We start from the raw sequence: 20194 nt of genomic DNA on the forward strand, positions 1-20194 counted from the left end.
CGCAAATAACGCGTATAACTAGTCGGATATTTTTTTTTTCTTTCTTCCTTTTTTCCCTTTTCTATTTTTTTCTTTTCTTTTCTCGAGTTATCGAAAGTTTAAGAGCGTGTAAAAAGAAATTCTAATGAGATAACTTAAGTGTGGACGAAGTGTTATGTACTTATTAACACATAGATACTACTTATATCGATGTAATATCTGAGAATATATATATATATATATATATTTTTTTTTTTTCAGAACTTCAACATTTTTTGTTTGTCTATCATCGAGTGGAAAAATTTGCGCGGTTGAAAAAGAGATGTACAGCGATCTATTTATTAAGATTACAATAGAGAACAAAGTTTAATACCATCTTTACGAATTTACCGAAACTGCACGAGCATATCAACAAAGCAATTTCCAACTTGTATAAAATAGTTTTAATATAAAAAGTTTCCCAGTGAACGATTTAACGAAAAACATTGAAACGTTTGAAGAAAACGATATAAAGTTTTAAAAAGAAATTGAACGAAAAACTCTCCCTCTCTCCCTTTGATAGAAAATACGCGATTGGCTTTTACGATCAAAGACACTCCCTATTCCTATATACTATGTGGTTTATATTCCAGGAACACGACTCGGATATCGACCGTTAATATTGGAAAACGATATTACGATTCCAGCAGGTTGATAACGCGATTAGCAGATGCTTTAAAAAAGTTTGGACAATTTTATTTGTTTGCGCTACAACGATAGCCCATCATTTTGATATATCATTAAATACAATTTCAACGTCATCAACGATCATATAACGAATTCAATCCTTGCAATAATTCATTTCATGTGGAATCGACCAACTTTTCGCAAAATTAAACAAAAATTAAATATATTTTTTAAATTTATTTTAACTTGTACCATATTTGCAATGATTAATAACGCGAAAGATATATACGTATAAAATGAAATATTACAGAGATTATTTTATAATAAAAAATTGGCGATCCGTAAATCTATTTATATCGATAATAACATCAATTGATAATAACAATTTTACTTAATTATATTTTTGTACTTTAATTCTCCCGTTATTTCATCACGCTTTTTTCATCTAGACTTTCATGAAAAATAATAAATAACGAATACTTATTTCTCCTTCTAAAGAAAATTGTTTTTTTTGTATGAGAACTTGTATTAATATACAAATACATATACTCTTATAACAAAAACTTTTAAACTCTAATCAGAATTAAAGCTTATTGTTGAAAAATATTGTATAAATTTATCCAAGCTTTTATTGAAAAATTTATCAACCATAGATAAGCTACATACTTACAAGTAATACAGTAAAAGATAATAAATAAGTTAAAAATTTTGAAATACAATTTAATTTGTACACTAAGAAGAACGAACAAAGTACAAACTTCTTTATTATCCAAATTCATCATTCAATTCCTTCTGTCCACGTATGATTAATTAATCGATTCGTTTCTAAAATTTTAGTATAATACTATATAATACCGCGATCGATTTACAAGTGGTCATATTTCATGGCAAATATATACATATATACGTATTATGTACCAAGGCATGGGGTAAAAATCAATCGGTGCATTAACACTATAACGTTATATACTTAGGTACATATTTCTAAGGGTGGCAGGGCACATAAGCATTGCGCAATGAATAGCGAAAGGCTTTGATATCGCTATCTATTGGTTCCTAGAACAACGGAGGGTACGATCCTAAGGCTTACCACAAAAGCACGAACAAACATGGTGCACGCTTTCGGCCTCTTATGCTTCCACAAATTGTCCGCGATAACAAACCGGAACGATGTGACCGTACAGACTTCAATGACCCCCCTTCCCTTCTTCCATCGACATCCCTATCCCCTCCCCTGAAACTATTTTTGCACGATAGAACGATTGCACGTTCGAAGGTCGAACGTGTAATATTTTATGAAAGAAATGCCACGATATCGAAGAAAATGGAATATTTAAACTTTTTCGTGGACGAGCGGAAATTTGAACGATCGATCGAATTATCAAGACCGAGGATCGTAAGATCGGAAGGATCGATTTATTGGCAAAGAAATTTCTAATTCGTTTAATTTGTTTAATTCGTTTAAAATGGTGAAGCTTTTTTATGTGGAAAGTATGATTGATAGCTTACGTAATAAAGGACAGTTTCCTATCGTTCCTTGTCGAGGATTGAAAGGATTCGGGGTTGGTGTCATGCGAGATAAGGTAAACGTGTTTACATTGTACTCAATCCAGTTTAATATGGAAAGTAACATCTGTTAAAATAATTCCTTACCGCGTAGAGTAACTATATTCTCTTATCGAGGTGATCGACATCTGCGTACGTGTCAAGAATTTACAATAAATATATAATAAAATATGTTAGCGATCGATTAATACTTCCTTTAAAAACTACTAGTAAAAGTATAAAAATTTTGTTAAATATAGAAATAAAGATAATGGGATTATATTCTGAATTCAAGGAATAACGACATTGTGAAAATTATTTACATATCGCATATCAAGAAGATTAGAATACTAGATGATAATAAAAATGCATAATATACATTTTTAATGATAGTGTTACATAAGGTTACAGCAGTTAAAACTGGATATTAATAAATTATTAATCAACAAATTAGAAATTAAAATTATACTTACTTCAGCATCTTTCGAATTGAGTATTTCTTGCAATTCGATACATTTTTGATTTGCTTCCTTCAGTGCTTTCGATCGTTCGTCTATGCAAATAGAGAATTGGAATATTACAAATAATTGATAAAAGAATACAAAATTTTGTTTATTCAATTATATTTTTGCGTTTTGAATTTCCCGCCACTTCGTCATGCACTCACTCGATAAAACAAACCCTTACATTGACAGTCGTCAGTAATTTACGTTACGCGATAATAGGCTATGATTTACGTTAATTATATGATTTACAAGAAATTACACACACCTATTTCTTCTACAATGCCCTCTGATAATACTTCCTTTGTAAAGTTCGTTAATTGTCCCTTTAAATTCGACAAGCTAGGCAGCCCGTCACCGAACCACGCCATTTTACACGTCGACACTTATCGTTGAATGTATTTTTTAAGGACTATCAGAACTATATTTTTTGAGGTTATACGCACTGCATATTTTGGCAAAACTATATACCTTAATGGCATAAAAATATCAAAACATGAACTAACAGGAACCACGCACGTAGTAACCTTCACAAAATATACAAGTTTAGTTGCAAACATTGTTGACAACTTTATCTAAAAAATTACTAGATTACATGGGACTTTTCCAATTTAGATAACACCATACCATATGGTGGTAAATAAATCTGATTCATTAGAATTATAAATAACGTTTATAATATAATGCCGCTTCAAAAACGAGATACAGAAAAGACTTAACATTTTATAAAATTCCACGTTCCATATTCTGAAATACCGATTGCGCAAAAAGTTGAAATGTTTGGCATGCCCTCTACGATTAATGTAGAAATTATATTCAATTTAATCACAAAGATTGATAAAGTCAACAGACCTTAAAAATAATTTTCTTGATAAATCTTTCGAATGCTATGAATAATAGAATGTCACGTATAATTTAAATTATTCACGATTTGATTATATTCTACAATTAAATTTATTTATATATATTGATAATTTGCATATAATTTATATACGAAAATATACATTTTTTGTATGTACTTTAGAGAAGAAAAACTTATATACATATAATTAAAATGATATATGACAAAAATGTATAAAAATGCATATAAGAAATGTATATAAGATGTATATCTAAAATATAACAATTGAATTTAATAGAGACTAATAAGATTTTTAATTTATATTAAAAAAAAAATAAAATTAATCAGATAACGAAGTCGTCTTTGGACGACATAAATTTTGTAAATTAAATATAAATAAGAAAAATAAATAAGAAGAACAAAAGATAGAAAAAGTACAAGTAAGGAAATCAGCGCCATCTACAGAATATCGCACGAAACAAGAATACGAAATCATATGATAAGGATAGAGACAGAATAAGAAATGAATATCAGAGCCATCTTTCAAATATTTTTAAAATATTTTTATCATTCAAAAGACAATAAAAATATTTATTTTTATTCTTCGAGATATACCCATAACATTCCAAAAAAAGATTGAAAAATAAGTATTATTCTATTTCTATTATTTTCTATCAGTTATTATCTTTAAACAAATTACTATTAATTTCAAATAATAAATAATAATAATAATCGTTAAATAACAAAAATATAAAAATTGCAAAATTAATAATTACTAAATTTCAAAACTTTACTTTTACAGTGATTTACTACCGTGATTAATATCTACACATTTAAATTTTTAGCATGTAAGCCACTAAAAAAATTCTAATTTTTGAGGTCGATATTTCAGAACATACAACAAAAGTCCGCAAGATGTCACGTCCATTCAGTTTCACTTTTTCTAACATAAAAGATAAGAATTTATCTATGACTAACATCCCTCAAATTTCAATTCTTTCTACAAATATTTCATTTGATATTCAGCAGATAGATATCAACATTTTTATGTTTTATCATATATTCGGCAAATACTTGATATTTCTTACTCTACCATATTACAGACAAAAAACATATAAAAAACTCTTAAATCTAGCACATATCCTCAACCCACTTTCCATCTATTTTAACAACCTATACATAATACAGGGGACAATTATTGTCAATCTACTAGATAAAACATCACACTTTACAAAAAAAAAAATGAAAATGATATACAAATAATACTTAATAAACGATAATAATAATACTTAATAAATAATACCTAAAAAACATAAAAAAAAAAAACCAAATCGCGCGCAGCCAATTAGCTCATATATTATCTTCTATAAAATTTATAATCGTATCCATGATACAATTATGAATAATATAGGAAATAATAATGATTTTCCAGGTCTCACCGCGTGGAGGTTGCTGCGAATTGGAGACCCACCCTATCCACGGTCCCATCCACCCTCCATCGCGGAAAAAATTATTTAAAAACAATGATAAATATTCCTTTTGATGTAATTTTGCAAAACGTTCGATCTTTGATCGTTGTGCAAAACAAACAGCAAAAGGAATTACAAGGAAATCGACGCGACAAGCTAAACCTGAAAGTAAAAATAAAATTGTATCGTACATAACTCTACATGAGACACATTACTCACGTTATGTACATCAACAATGTTAAATTCATAAAAATATAAAAATATAATTACCAAGTAAAATTCAAAAAAATGAAATGTATTTCACACACAATTGTTTCACACACATAACCATCACCATTTTTAATTCAACACTTTCACTTGCTATACACATGCAAACATATTCTATTTTAAGCAATATTTCTATAACAACGATAGTTCTACAAACCATCTACTTATATATACCATGCTATTTACATATAAATATTTTTATATTTTAAACATGTAAGATTTTCTTTAAGACGAGTCACTTAAATTTAACTTAAAAACTAAACTTAAATATATCTTAATTATAATTATCTTAATGTAACTTAACATGATCCTTAAGGAACATCAAAATATCTAAACCTACATGTAAACCTACAAATCTTTGCAATCCCTACCTATTTGACTAGTCAAATGCTTGTTTTCCTCCTCTATCTAGAATAAATATAAAAATAGTAGCTTCATATATTAAAAACAATTTAAAAGGAAAAAATCTCAAAAAAACTAGGAGGGAGATGAGGATTGCAATATAAATACAAGTATCCAATTTTACTAATTCTGCATTTATTCCACACTAATTTCTAAAACAAATCAAATTAGAAATAATTAATAAAATACCATAAAACATGTATACTTACTACTTACTGATAACACATTTAAATATCATATTTATTAGAAATACACAAATGTGCTTCCAAGAGTTAATATATCTGAAATAAATTTATTCACTGGATTAGTACAATAATTAAAAAAATAATATCAAAAAGAATATTTGCGAAAAAAAATGAATCTACTATAATGAACATTTATTAGTATTTATTATAAAAAATTTCATATTATCAAAAGCATTTAAATTTATTATGTAAGAAAAAACTTAAAAAACAGAAAAAACAAATGTACATATCATAGTAATATTTTATGCAACAAATGTAGAATCATAAGGGGTGCTGAAAAAGAAAAAATAATTCAGTAACCAAATGGGTTACTAAAATAAAAATATTCTTCCACTCGATATAAAACCCGAGCAAAAAACCGCGAGTGGAATATTCATTTTATATCGCAACACTAATAAACTAATATTTATTACAAAACCAAAACAACCACGATGAGTGCTTTACAATATTTGCAATATTAATTAATTTATAATACAAAAAAAATATAAAAAAAAAAAGCTGAAAATTTCCCGTAAAAATGGAACCAATTATTTTCGCAACTCTACTCTATGCACTCAAATTTAAATAACGCAACACTAATCATATCGAAGAGAATCCAATGCAGTCTCCTTGCATGACTGCTGTCGTACAATCACTTTGCAGCTTTTTTAGCCGCTTAAAGTGATTCAGGAACAGGAGTGCGAATACTTTCACACTCTCCATAGAAGACATTTGGGCATTTATTATTATTCGCAACACTACTTAAAAGAACGCGATTATTTATAAATTTAATCCTATTAGACAAAATCAAATATAAAAAAATAAAAAAAAATCATCATTTATGATTGGAAAGCTATTAATAATTAAAAGTAAAAAATTTTCCAAATGATACAAATATTAAAATTATATAACAATTTATAAGAAAAAAAACATGATATCTTATAATTCGCAACACTAATGCAAACGCGATTCTTACTTTAACGCAACACTAATGCAAACGCGATTCTCATTTTAACGCAACACTAATGCAAACGCGATTCTCATTTTTAACGCAACACTAATTCAACCCGTTCTTAATCAATCATCGCAACACTAATAAAAAATCGCGATGCCCACGATGACTGGATCTGAATGATGGGCCTGCATGCAATCGGCCAGACAACACAACACACAATTACTACGTATACTAAAACGAGCACAATGACAAAATAGTAATGACTTCCCATCCTTTGGACCCAAAAAACAGATCCAAAAGATGAGGAGCCATTCGTTGCAGCCCCTCTTCGTGACAGTTTGTCGAGGCCTCTTCGGTCTTCCTCCTTCGGGCGCAATGCCCGCTGAAACTTAAATCTAGGCTCGAGATTCACTGATCGCAAATCAAAGAAAAAAAGAAAAAAAAAGGACTAAATCGCGGAAACTAAGTACATGGACGATCAACGATCGCAATGATCGTTCTCCGTACATGCACAGAATCTCGAGCGCAACGTTCGTTTCGAAAGCAAATCACGACCGCGACCGCGAAATTCGAAAAATCGAAAAGTGAAACCAGAGACGAATAGCACTGATGTCCATTCGTCTCAGCTTTACCCTCGATTCTTCAAATTTTATTTCCTGAAACAAGTTGTCACGCGAAAACGCGCCTACCCGATCAGAGACTGTGACAACCTGCCCGGCCCTACCTACTTATATTTAACAAACACACAGAAGTATACTACCTATCCTACCTAGCCCTATATTTAAAAAATGATGCAAAGCAGGCATACCAACACATTCATTCCACGATTCTCACACATAATACTCGGGCGCAAAAGCCTACACTAGGGAAAGCGTCCCGGGACACCTCCGACACCCGAGCTTGGCACACTACTCGCATACTCTAACTGTACGTACCATTTTCCTGAAATCGACTGACGATGGCTAGCGACCACTGCGTTATGCGTATATCTTAATTTTATTTATAAATAAATATTATAAATATTTATAAAAACTTATCGTCAATAAAAGAATATTTAAGTTTTTTAAGATAATTAAAAGAATAATCATTGGAATAATATAAAATTTGATACCATTGTCGTAAATTCAAAGTAAGATTATAATCATGGTATAACTTATTGTTGGAAATTATAACAGAAATTAATATTGTAAATATTCTAAACATATCAAGTTAATACTGTGTGCGATTATAAACGAACCGACGCAATTCCACAGCCTAACCATACACACATAATGTGGAAAATACGTCGTGCACGATACACTAACGCATCGTCAGTCGCTGAAAAATTATTAATCAACTTATCAACTATGATCATCATATCCGTCGCCTCTCTCTCACCCAAGTAGCACCTGGGCACGTGAGTGAGATCTTGGCAATGGACATGGAAGGGGTTAAACCTGAAAATCCTGAGCTAAAAAGAATATTAGTGTTTCTAACGGACTAAAAATTGTTAATGTTCTGTAAAATTTTCTCAATATTTCTTTGTACTTTATTTCAAAATTTAATCAAGTTTCATAAATTTAATTTAAAAATTTAATTAGCACTAATATTGTTAATTTTAACAAGAAAAAATAAACGAACAATAAATATGAAATTTATTAATAGTAAATTTTTATATTGTAATTCATATGTGTATATAAAATAATAAGAAATTGACTCTAAATGAAATATTCATAAGAAAAACCTCAGGCGATCTCTTCATCAAAGTATATTTTCGAAAATGCAAAATCAATGTGAAAAATTGTTACTTTGATTTAGAAATCTACCTGTCGCGAAATATCTTCTTGCACATAATTTTTCATACATTTTTCTTACGGAAAAAATGAAATATTTCAAATTATATTTAACTTTATAACAGGACATCAAACAATATTGTGAAACTAAATATAAAATTAAAAGTTATTCATTATATTCAATATGAAATTATGTTATTATTATATCATTGTACAATAATTAATACTTTTATTTTAACGAAATCAGAGGATATCTGATTTCTTCACTACAATTATTAATTTATTCAAATCATTTCAATATTCACTTTTAATCATAAATATATTCATAAATGTATATATGTATGTATATATGTACCTATTTATTTGATATTTGATTTTCCAAATAATTATAACCAACCAATTGTTTATATTATTTTATGTTATATTATATTATATTAAAACATGTTAATATAAAATTAACTATAAATATTGTTTTTTCAAAAACGCGATGTGCAAGAAGCCCTATCCTGATCTAATAAATAAAACATCAAAACAAACAGAAGTGTTATTACTCACGGGTATAATAATACCCGTGGGTCACTGTGCTCGTGCAAAAATCTACGTATACAACCAATCACCCGTGTCGATTCGGACCTTTCATCCTACGACATGATTGAGTGATTGGAGGGACATAAATGCATGCGACTCACCAAACGATGCGAAGAATCTGCAATGCTATCCAAGACCCAGAGCACGTCATCGGGAAGTAGTCAAGTACAGGAAACTATAACAAAAAGTGCAAAACCATAATTTAAACACACTCATCATTTGAAATAGTTGGAATAAATGGAAAATATATAAAAATAATTACCTCTTCGCGTGATGGATGACCGCCTTATTCTCTTGAAAAGCACTGACTCTACTTTGCACCGAAAACGAATATTTATACGCACATACAAAAAAAAAAAAAAAAAAAATTACTAACCCGTCCGTATAATTTTCAATCGGCGAACAAACACTGACTCTATTTTGTACCGAAAACGAATATTTATACACACGTACAAAAAAAAAAAAAAAAAAAAGAAAAAATATTACTAACCCGTCCGTATTTCATCAATCGGCGAACAAACACTGACTTTAATTTCGCGATTTTAATACATAAATTTAATCAGAGCTTTCATGCTCTAAAATATCAAAAAAAACTGTTACGCAGCAAACACTGAATCTACAGATCGCATTGCGCGCGATCACAAAAAAAAATTTCTGAAAATAAATCTGTATTAGTTGGGGCGAGGGGAATCTATAGAAAAAGAAGCTACTAAGGAAATATTTTTTCCATAGTTTCTTTCTTCTTTCCATAGAATGTATTTATTTCATAAAATATTACTAGCTATTAAAACAATGGATTCATTATCAAATTTTCAATAATAAAAAATCTTATACAGAAGGAAATAGAATAACTATTTTTAGAATGAATACACTATTTAAAAAAAATATTATTATTTATAATATTTATAATATTGTAATAAATGTTCATTATAAAAACGATCCAATAGAACCAATACCAATAGAATCGGTAATCTCGATGATCAACGAAAAATATACAAAAGAAATGCAAAAAACTAGATAATATTTGTTATATAATAGTAAATGGATTGTTAAATAAATGAAATTGATAATAGTTTATAAAATTTATAATAAAATATGAACAAAATTACTTACTGTATAGTTGAATCACCAAAACCGTACACGATCACGATATACGTCTTATCACTACGACTTTTCACACGAGACTGACACCGCGCGCCAAAATTCTCCTTGGCGCTCTCCGATTAATTCTAAGCGTTCCAAACAAATTCAATAATCGAAATAGCATCGAAAAGTAAAATATTTATTAATATATTTTAATTATATTAATTAAAAGCAAAATTTTAATATAATGATATATTAATTTTTAATTTATTATTTAATTTCTTAAATATTTATAGATTTTTTATTAATTAATTTATTTATTGATTTATTTATCGATTGATTTATTTGTACATTTCTTACTTTATACATATAAAGTAATAAATAATAAATATAAATAATAATAATAAGTAAAATAATAAATAGTAAATAAATAAATATATATATATATATATATATATATATGCATTTATTTATTAATTTAATTATTTATTCATTTATTCATACATTCCTTTATAAATTACTGATAAATTTTTTCATTTATTTCTAAATAATAATAATAGTATTTATAAAACTATACTTTTTTGCACTTATATATACCTCTGTTTATTTATTCATTTATTTACTTATTCATTTTTTTAATGAAATACTTAGACATATTGTTTCAAACATCATTCTTTTGTTCATTTAATTTACTTATTTCTTTATTCAACTTTCTAATTGTGTAGCTATAAACATTATAACTAACTTTATCCTTTTATTCACTTTTTTATGAATTAAATATTTCTTTATTTATTTATATATATTTGTAATGATTCAATTATAAATATACTTGTAAAATCTCCTATCTTTTACCACTTACCTATGTATGAATTTAATTTTTCATTTTCTGTTTCATTTTATTTCATATATTATCATTTTGTCAAGTAATGTCAACATTTTTATTTCTCTAATATAAGTAATTAAATTAATATGTTAAAAATAAAAAAACAATTATCCAAACAAAAATCTAAATAAGTAATTGTATACCAAAAAAATGAATAAATAAATAAATGAGAACAAAAATATTTATGTAAGTAAATATGTAAACTTATAAAGAAATAAATGAGTAAATGTAAAAAACCAAACTAATAAAGTCTACAAATCATTAAATGAATGAATAAATACATTAGTCTGTATATAAGTCTGTAAATAAATAATTTTGAAACAGACAAAGTGTTGCAAATGATGCAATAAAAATTCAATTTGGAAAAAAACATCATTAATGATATCTATAAAGAATTGCTTATTCAAATAAGTAATAATTGAATAAATAAACAGACTGATGAAAATGATATATAATTTATATAAATATATATATAATATAATTATAATAATTGAAAAAATTAAAAAAACAATTAATTAATATGTACAATTGTGCAACAGAATAAAATTTGCTACAATGTTTATAACTATATAAATAAATAAATCATTTAAAAGTATAACTAAACAAACGAATAAATAAAATAAAGGATAAATGAATGAACAATAGAATATTAACAAAATATTTAAAATTAAATTATTAAAGGAATGAATAAATGAATAATTAAATTATATGAATGAATAAAATATCAATAAATAAATTGATGTACAAATAAATGGGCAGAAAATGAAATTTATTATAGTATATATTTCTTTAAATTATAAATAACTAAATAAATAAATAATTCTTTCATTTTATTGTAATTTTGCAAAATGTTCGATCTTTGATCGTGCAAAACAAACAGCAAAAAAAATTTTATGAAAATTGACGTGATAAATTAAAATAAAAATAAAATTGTATCTGAATCGTACAAGAAGATTGTATGAAATACAAGTAGTTTTTTTGATTTTATTGATTCCGTATTAATTCCACACTGATCTCTGAAACAAAAAATCTATAAGGATTAATAACAATTGCATAAAGCATAGTTGCTTTTCAATTGATAAAAAACTCATGTAATTTCCTCATGTAAAACAAAAATATAAATGTATATATACAGAAATTTTTTTTCTTCCTAATGCTGAAAATACTATCTATCTATACTATCTATCTATATAAAAATCTAAAATTTATTCAGGGGCCCCTCCTACATAAATTAATCCTACTAATATAATCGAAGGAAAGAAAAAAATCTTCTTTGACTGATATCACAATTTTTGAATCACAGTCTCTGAAACAAATGAAATTACAAATTAGTAAATTTCCATTAGATATAAGTATTTATTAATTGATAACACATTTAAATATCATATTTATTTCAAATACATAAATGGTGCTTCCGAGAGTTAATAAATCTGAAACAAATTTATTCATTAAATTAGTATAATAATTAACAAAATACTACCAAAAAAAATATTACAGAAAAAAAAATAAATCTAATATAATGAACATTTGCTAATATTTAATAATAAAAAATTTTATATTATCAAAAGCATTTAAATTTATTATGTAAGAAAAAACTTAAAAAATAGAAAAAACAAATGTACATATTATAGTAATATCTTTTACAACAAATGCAGAATGATAAGGGATGCTGAAAAGAAAAAATAATTCAGTAACCAGATGGGTTACTAAAATAAAAATATTCTTCCACTCGATATAAAACCCGAGCAAAAAACCGCGAGTGGAATATTCATTTTATATCGCAACACTAATAAACTAATATTTATTACAAAACCAAAACAACCACGATGAGTGCTTTACAATATTTGCAATATTAATTAATTTATAATACAAAAAAATATAAAAAAAAAGCTGAAAATTTCCCGTAAAAATGGAACCAATTATTTTCGCAACTCTACTCTATGCACTCAAATTTAAATAACGCAACACTAATCATATCGAAGAGAATCCAATGCAGTCTCCTTGCATGACTGCTGTCGTACAATCACCTTTGCAGCTTTTTTAGCCGCTTAAAGTGATTCAGGAACAGGAGTGCGAATACTTTCACACTCTCCATAGAAGACATTTGGGCATTTATTATTATTCGCAACACTACTTAAAAGAACGCGATTATTTATAAATTTAATCCTATTAGACAAAATCAAATATAAAAAATAAAAAAAATCATCATTTATGATTGGAAAGCTATTAATAACTAAAAGTAAAAAATTTTCCAAATGATACAAATATTAAAATTATATAACAATTTATAAGAAAAAAAACATGATATCTTATAATTCGCAACACTAATGCAAACGCGATTCTTACTTTAACGCAACACTAATGCAAACGCGATTCTCATTTTAACGCAACACTAATGCAAAAACGCGATTCTTATTTTAACGCAACACTAATGCAAACCCGATTCTCATTTTAACGCAACACTAATGCAAACGCGATTCTCATTTTTAACGCAACACTAATTCAACCCGTTCTTAATCAATCATCGCAACACTAATAAAAATCGCGATGCCCACGATGACTGGATCTGAATGATGGGCCTGCATGCAATCGGCCAGACAACACAACACACAATTACTACGTATACTAAAACGAGCACAATGACAAAATAGTAATGACTTCCCATCCTTTGGACCCAAAAAACAGATCCAAAAGATGAGGAGCCATTCGTTGCAGCCCCTCTTCGTGACAGTTTGTCGAGGCCTCTTCGGTCTTCCTCCTTCGGGCGCAATGCCCGCTGAAACTTAAATCTAGGCTCGAGATTCACTGATCGCAAATCAAAGAAAAAAAGAAAAAAAAAGGACTAAATCGCGGAAACTAAGTACATGGACGATCAACGATCGCAATGATCGTTCTCCGTACATGCACAGAATCTCGAGCGCAACGTTCGTTTCGAAAGCAAATCACGACCGCGACCGCGAAATTCGAAAAATCGAAAAGTGAAACCAGAGACGAATAGCACTGATGTCCATTCGTCTCAGCTTTACCCTCGATTCTTCAAATTTTATTTCCTGAAACAAGTTGTCACGCGAAAACGCGCCTACCCGATCAGAGACTGTGACAACCTGCCCGGCCCTACCTACTTATATTTAACAAACACACAGAAGTATACTACCTATCCTACCTAGCCCTATATTTAAAAAATGATGCAAAGCAGGCATACCAACACATTCATTCCACGATTCTCACACATAATACTCGGGCGCAAAAGCCTACACTAGGGAAAGCGTCCCGGGACACCTCCGACACCCGAGCTTGGCACACTACTCGCATACTCTAACTGTACGTACCATTTTCCTGAAATCGACTGACGATGGCTAGCGACCATTGCGTTATGCGTATATCTTAATTTTGTTTGTAAGTATTTATCGTCAATAAAAGAATATGTCTTTTAAAATATATTAATATACATAATTAAATACAAAGTAAGATTATAACATGGTATAACTTATTGTTGTAAATTATAATAGAAATTAATATTGTAAATATTCTAAACATATCAAGTTAATACTGTGTGCGATTATAAACGAACCGACGCAATTCCACAGCCTAACCATACACACATAATGTGGAAAATACGTCGTGCACGATACACTAACGCATCGTCAGTCGCTGAAAAATTATTAATCAACTTATCAACTATGATCATCATATCCGTCGCCTCTCTCTCACCCAAGTAGCACCTGGGCACGTGAGTGAGATCCTGGCAATGGACATGGAAGGGGTTAAACCTGAAAATCCTGAGCTAAAAAGAATATTAGTGTTTCTAACGGACTAAAAATTGTTAATGTTCTGTAAAATTTTCTCAATATTTCTTTGTACTTTATTTCAAAATTTAATCAAGTTTCATAAATTTAATTTAAAAATTTAATTAGCACTAATATTGTTAATTTTAACAAGAAAAATAAACGAACAATAAATATGAAATTTATTAATAGTAAATTTTTATATTGTAATTCATATGTGTATATAAAATAATAAGAAATTGACTCTAAATGAAATATTCATAAGAAAAACCTCAGGCGATCTCTTCATCAAAGTATATTTTCGAAAATGCAAAATCAATGTGAAAAATTGTTACTTTGATTTAGAAATCTACCTGTCGCGAAATATCTTCTTGCACATAATTTTTCATACATTTTTCTTACGGAAAAAATGAAATATTTCAAATTATATTTAACTTTATAACAGGACATCAAACAATATTGTGAAACTAAATATAAAATTAAAAGTTATTCATTATATTCAATATGAAATTATGTTATTATTATATCATTGTACAATAATTAATACTTTTATTTTAACGAAATCAGAGGATATCTGATTTCTTCACTACAATTATTCAAATCATTTCAATATTCACTTTTAATCATAAATATATTCATAAATGTATATATATGTATATATGTACCTATTTATTTGATATTTGATTTTCCAAATAATTATAACCAACCAATTATTTATATTATTTTATGTTATATTATATTATATTAAAACATGTTAATATAAAATTAACTATAAATATTGTTTTTTCAAAAACGCGATGTGCAAGAAGCCCTATCCTGATCTAATAAATAAAACATCAAAACAAAGAGAAGTGTTATTACTCACGGGTATAATAAATACCCGTGGGTCACTGTGCTCGTGCAAAAATCTACGTATACAACCAATCACCCGTGTCGATTCGGACCTTTCATCCTACGACATGATTGAGTGATTGGAGGGACATAAATGCATGCGACTCACCAAACGATGCGAAGAATCTGCAATGCTATCCAAGACCCAGGGCACGTCATCGGGAAGTAGTCATCAAGTACAGGAAACTATAACAAAAAGTGCAAAACCATAATTTAAACACACTCATCATTTGAAATAGTTGGAATAAATGGAAAATATATAAAAATAATTACCTCTTCGCGTGATGGATGACCGCCTTATTCTCTTGAAAAGCACTGACTCTACTTTGCACCGAAAACGAATATTTATACGCACATACAAAAAAAAAAAAAAAAAAATTACTAACCCGTCCGTATAATTTTCAATCGGCGAACAAACACTGACTCTATTTTGTACCGAAAACGAATATTTATACACACGTACAAAAAAAAAAAAAAAAAAAAAGAAAAAATATTACTAACCCGTCCGTATTTCATCAATCGGCGAACAAACACTGACTTTAATTTCGCGATTTTAATACATAAATTTAATCAGAGCTTTCATGCTCTAAAATATCAAAAAAAACTGTTACGCAGCAAACACTGAATCTACAGATCGCATTGCGCGCGATCACAAAAAAAAATTTCTGAAAATAAATCTGTATTAGTTGGGGCGAGGGGAATCTATAGAAAAAGAAGCTACTAAGGAAAATATTTTTTCCATAGTTTCATTCTTTTTCTATCTTATATATTTATTTAAAAAAATATTACTATTTATTAAAACTATGAACTGGTTATTATCAATTTTTCACGAATAAAAAATTTTATAGGATATTTTTAAATTATTTAAAGGAAAGTACTAATATTTATAGCAAATGTTCATTATAAAAACGATCCAAGAAAAACAAAGTAAATATGTATGGTATAGAATAAAATAAAATAAAATAATATAAAATAGAATGAAATAAAATGAAATAAAATAAAATAAACTTCTCTTTAACGAGGTATGATGGCCATATTGGAATTTTTCCCGTTCGTGAAGTTGGACGAGTCCATTTTTTTTTTCCTTTGGACGAGTCCATTTTTCCTTTTGGACGAGTCCATTTTTCCTTTTTGGACGATTCCACGTAAAATAAGCAATAATCTATAAAATTAATATAAAAATTGCAAATAAACATATAAAATATATAAAATTAATCAATCATATTAAAATAGAACAATAATTATAAAAATAAAATATAAAATATAAAATATAAATTTTATTTCAGACGATGTTTAACGTAAGCTAACTGAAATTTTAACCGTCGAAAGAATGAGGGAAAAAACGAATTCCAAACGAAAAAATTCACAATTATAACAAACGCGTATTGATTGAATATTATATCGCTATGGAAATAAATCATATTTGTCAAAAAAGAATGAAATTTTTAATCAGAAATATCGGTAGCACGTTACAATTTCGAATTGCGTAGTAGGGGAAAGGGAAATGCGCAACAAGTCGAAACATGTCGTGACACGAACGCGAATCCCCAATTTCTTGGAAATATTACTTAGCTATTATGGAAAACGCATCATCAACCTCGAGCATAACATTGAACGAAAAAAGAGAAAAATTTATAAACATTCCTCTCGCAGAGGACGTATATAGAAACTCAATATGTATCGCTGATAATTTAACATTCTAAAGTAAAATTTGTACATCCTTTTTTAATACGAATAAAAATATGATATAAAAATTTATTCTAAGTAGACTTATCGTTGTTAAAAAAAATAAAACATCAAAATTATTAATTCCGAATCGTCCTGCTATGTCCTGTGTCGTCCTCGTCCCGTATGCTATAAAACGTTTTTTCTGCGAGCTATAGCTATATAATCGAACGATAATTTGTTCAAATAAATTAAAATCATAAAACAGAGACATAAAAGAATTATATAAAGATGAAGTAACGAGGGAAATCAAATCGCAATTCAACGAAGTACGAAATATCGGTAATCTCGAGTACGAAATACACGATCGACGAAAAATACGCAAAAAAAAACGCAAAATATTAAATAATTTTGTTATATAATAGTAAATGAATTATTAAATAAACGAAATTGATAATAATTTATAAAATTTATAATAAAATATGAACAAAATTACTTACTGCGTAGTTGAATCACCAAATCCGGTACACGATCACGACGCACGTCTTACCACTATGACTTTCCACAGAAGACTGACCCCCGCGCGCCAAAATTCTCCTTGGCGCTCTCTGATTGGTTGGCGTCCTAAGCAAATTCGATAATCGAAATCGCATCGAATATTAAAATATTGCATAATATATTTTAATTATATTAATTATAAACAAAATTTTAATATATTTATATATTATTAATTTTTAATTTATTAATTATTTATTTAATTTTTATATTTATACATTTTTTTTTATTAATTTATTTATTTATTGATTTATCGATTCGATAATCGAAATCGCATGGAAAAATAAAATATTATATAATATATTTTAATTATATTAATTAAAAATAATTTTAATATATTTATATATTATTAATTTTTAATTTATTAATTATTTATTTAATTTCTATACTTGAACATTTTTTTATTAATTAATTTATTTATTAATTTATTTATCGAATATCGATATATCGATTGTTTTACTTGTACATTTCTTTGCACACTTTCTTATTTTATACATGTAAATATAATATATATATATATATCTATTTATTTATTGAATTATTTATTTATTTATTTACACATTCCTCTATTTATTGATTAATTTTTTTATTCATATAACTATTTATCAATTTGTCTAATGATTTATTTAAATTATTTATTGATTTATTTTCTTTTAATTTTTTTTAAATTTGTCAAATAATACAATTTTTCTGGCATTAATGCTTTATCTTCATCAAAACTATTTATAAACTAATTTATGCATTTATTCATTAATTTATTTATTAATTTATTTAATATTATACACTTTTATGTTTTGCATTTTTATGTTATTTATTTCTTTCTAAATTCCCATATTTAGTTATATAAATATTTTTAATCTCATTTATTTACCTATTCATTTAAATAGTAATATAATTATTTATTTAAATTTTTATTTGGATAATTGTTTTTTTATTTCTTAATATACTAATGTAATTGCTTATATTAGAGAAATAATAATATTGTTAATACTTGACAAAGAAATACATAAAAATAAAAATAAAACAGAAAATGAAGAATTAAATTCATATATATATAAATAGTATGACAAAGGAGACTTTTCCAACAATATTTACAAGTAAATCCTTTAAAAAATTAATAACTAAATAAATCAATAAATAAATTGAAATAAAATTAAATGAAGTTTGCAACAATTTTTATAAATGTTTATTAAAAAGTGTATAAATAAATAAATGTGTTTAATTATGAATAAATGAATAATGTTTAGAAAAATATTTATAGTTAAATCATTAAAAAAAATAAATAATAAATGAAATAAAATAACAATAAATAAAATGATATATAAATAAATGTATAATAAAGAAATGTGTACAAAAGAATGAAGTTTGCTATACAGATTGCTAAAATCAGAATTTCATTCAGAAAGTGAATAACTAAAGATATAAATAATTTAATTAAAATAAATATAATTGTGCAGAACAATAAAGTTTGCTAAGATGATTGAAATTAAATCATTGGAAAGTTGAATAAACAAACAAAAAAATAAATAAACTGATGTATGTGTGTGCAAAAAAATAAAGTTTGTTATAATATGAATAAATATTTTATTAAAAAAATTAGAAAGTTATTTTTTGATTTACATAAAAAAATAAATTGATATATTTTCAATTATGTAAAAAAATAATGTTTGACACAATGTTTATAATAAAATCATTAAAAAGTTGAATAAAAAAAAAAATTAAATAATATGTGATTGAATAAAAGAATGATGTTTGCCAATTTAATATTTATAAATCATTCATTGAAAAAGTAGATAAATAAACAAATAAATGGTAAATAAATGAAAGCATGATTGCTACAATATTTATAATTAAATCATTGTAAAGTTCAATAAAAAAGAAATAAATTAATTGCTCAGTGATTGGACAAAGGAATGACAACAATGTTTATAAATTATTTATCATTAAAAAATATATTTATCATTAAAAAAGTGTATAAATAAATAAATTAATTAATTCATAAATAAATAAATAAAAGAAACATGTTTGTACAAATATTTATAATTAAGTCATTAAAAAAATTAATGACTAAATAAAGCAATAACTTGATGTAAAAATAAGTGTGCAAAAGAATGAAGTTTA

General features: G+C 26.6%; 1 protein-coding gene across 3 annotated transcripts in view; it reads right to left on the bottom strand.

Moving 5' to 3' along the window:
• Nucleotides 1–3246, bottom strand: part of LOC411348 (thyroid receptor-interacting protein 11) — a 58341-nt gene extending 55095 nt beyond the window's left edge. For all 3 annotated transcript variants that reach the window (XM_026446395.1, XM_006560431.3, XM_394822.7), the window contains exons 1-2: nucleotides 2962–3246; nucleotides 2664–2743 (exon numbers count right to left, since the gene is read on the bottom strand). In XM_026446395.1, the coding sequence (XP_026302180.1) occupies nucleotides 2664–2743; nucleotides 2962–3064 (183 nt within the window). In that variant the 5' untranslated portion in view covers nucleotides 3065–3246. The remainder of the gene's footprint in view (nucleotides 1–2663; nucleotides 2744–2961) is intronic.
• Between the last annotated feature and the right edge of the window lie 16948 nt (nucleotides 3247–20194).

This window comes from Apis mellifera, linkage group LG2, assembly GCF_003254395.2.
Source record: "Apis mellifera strain DH4 linkage group LG2, Amel_HAv3.1, whole genome shotgun sequence".
Lineage (NCBI taxonomy): Eukaryota > Metazoa > Arthropoda > Insecta > Hymenoptera > Apidae > Apis > Apis mellifera.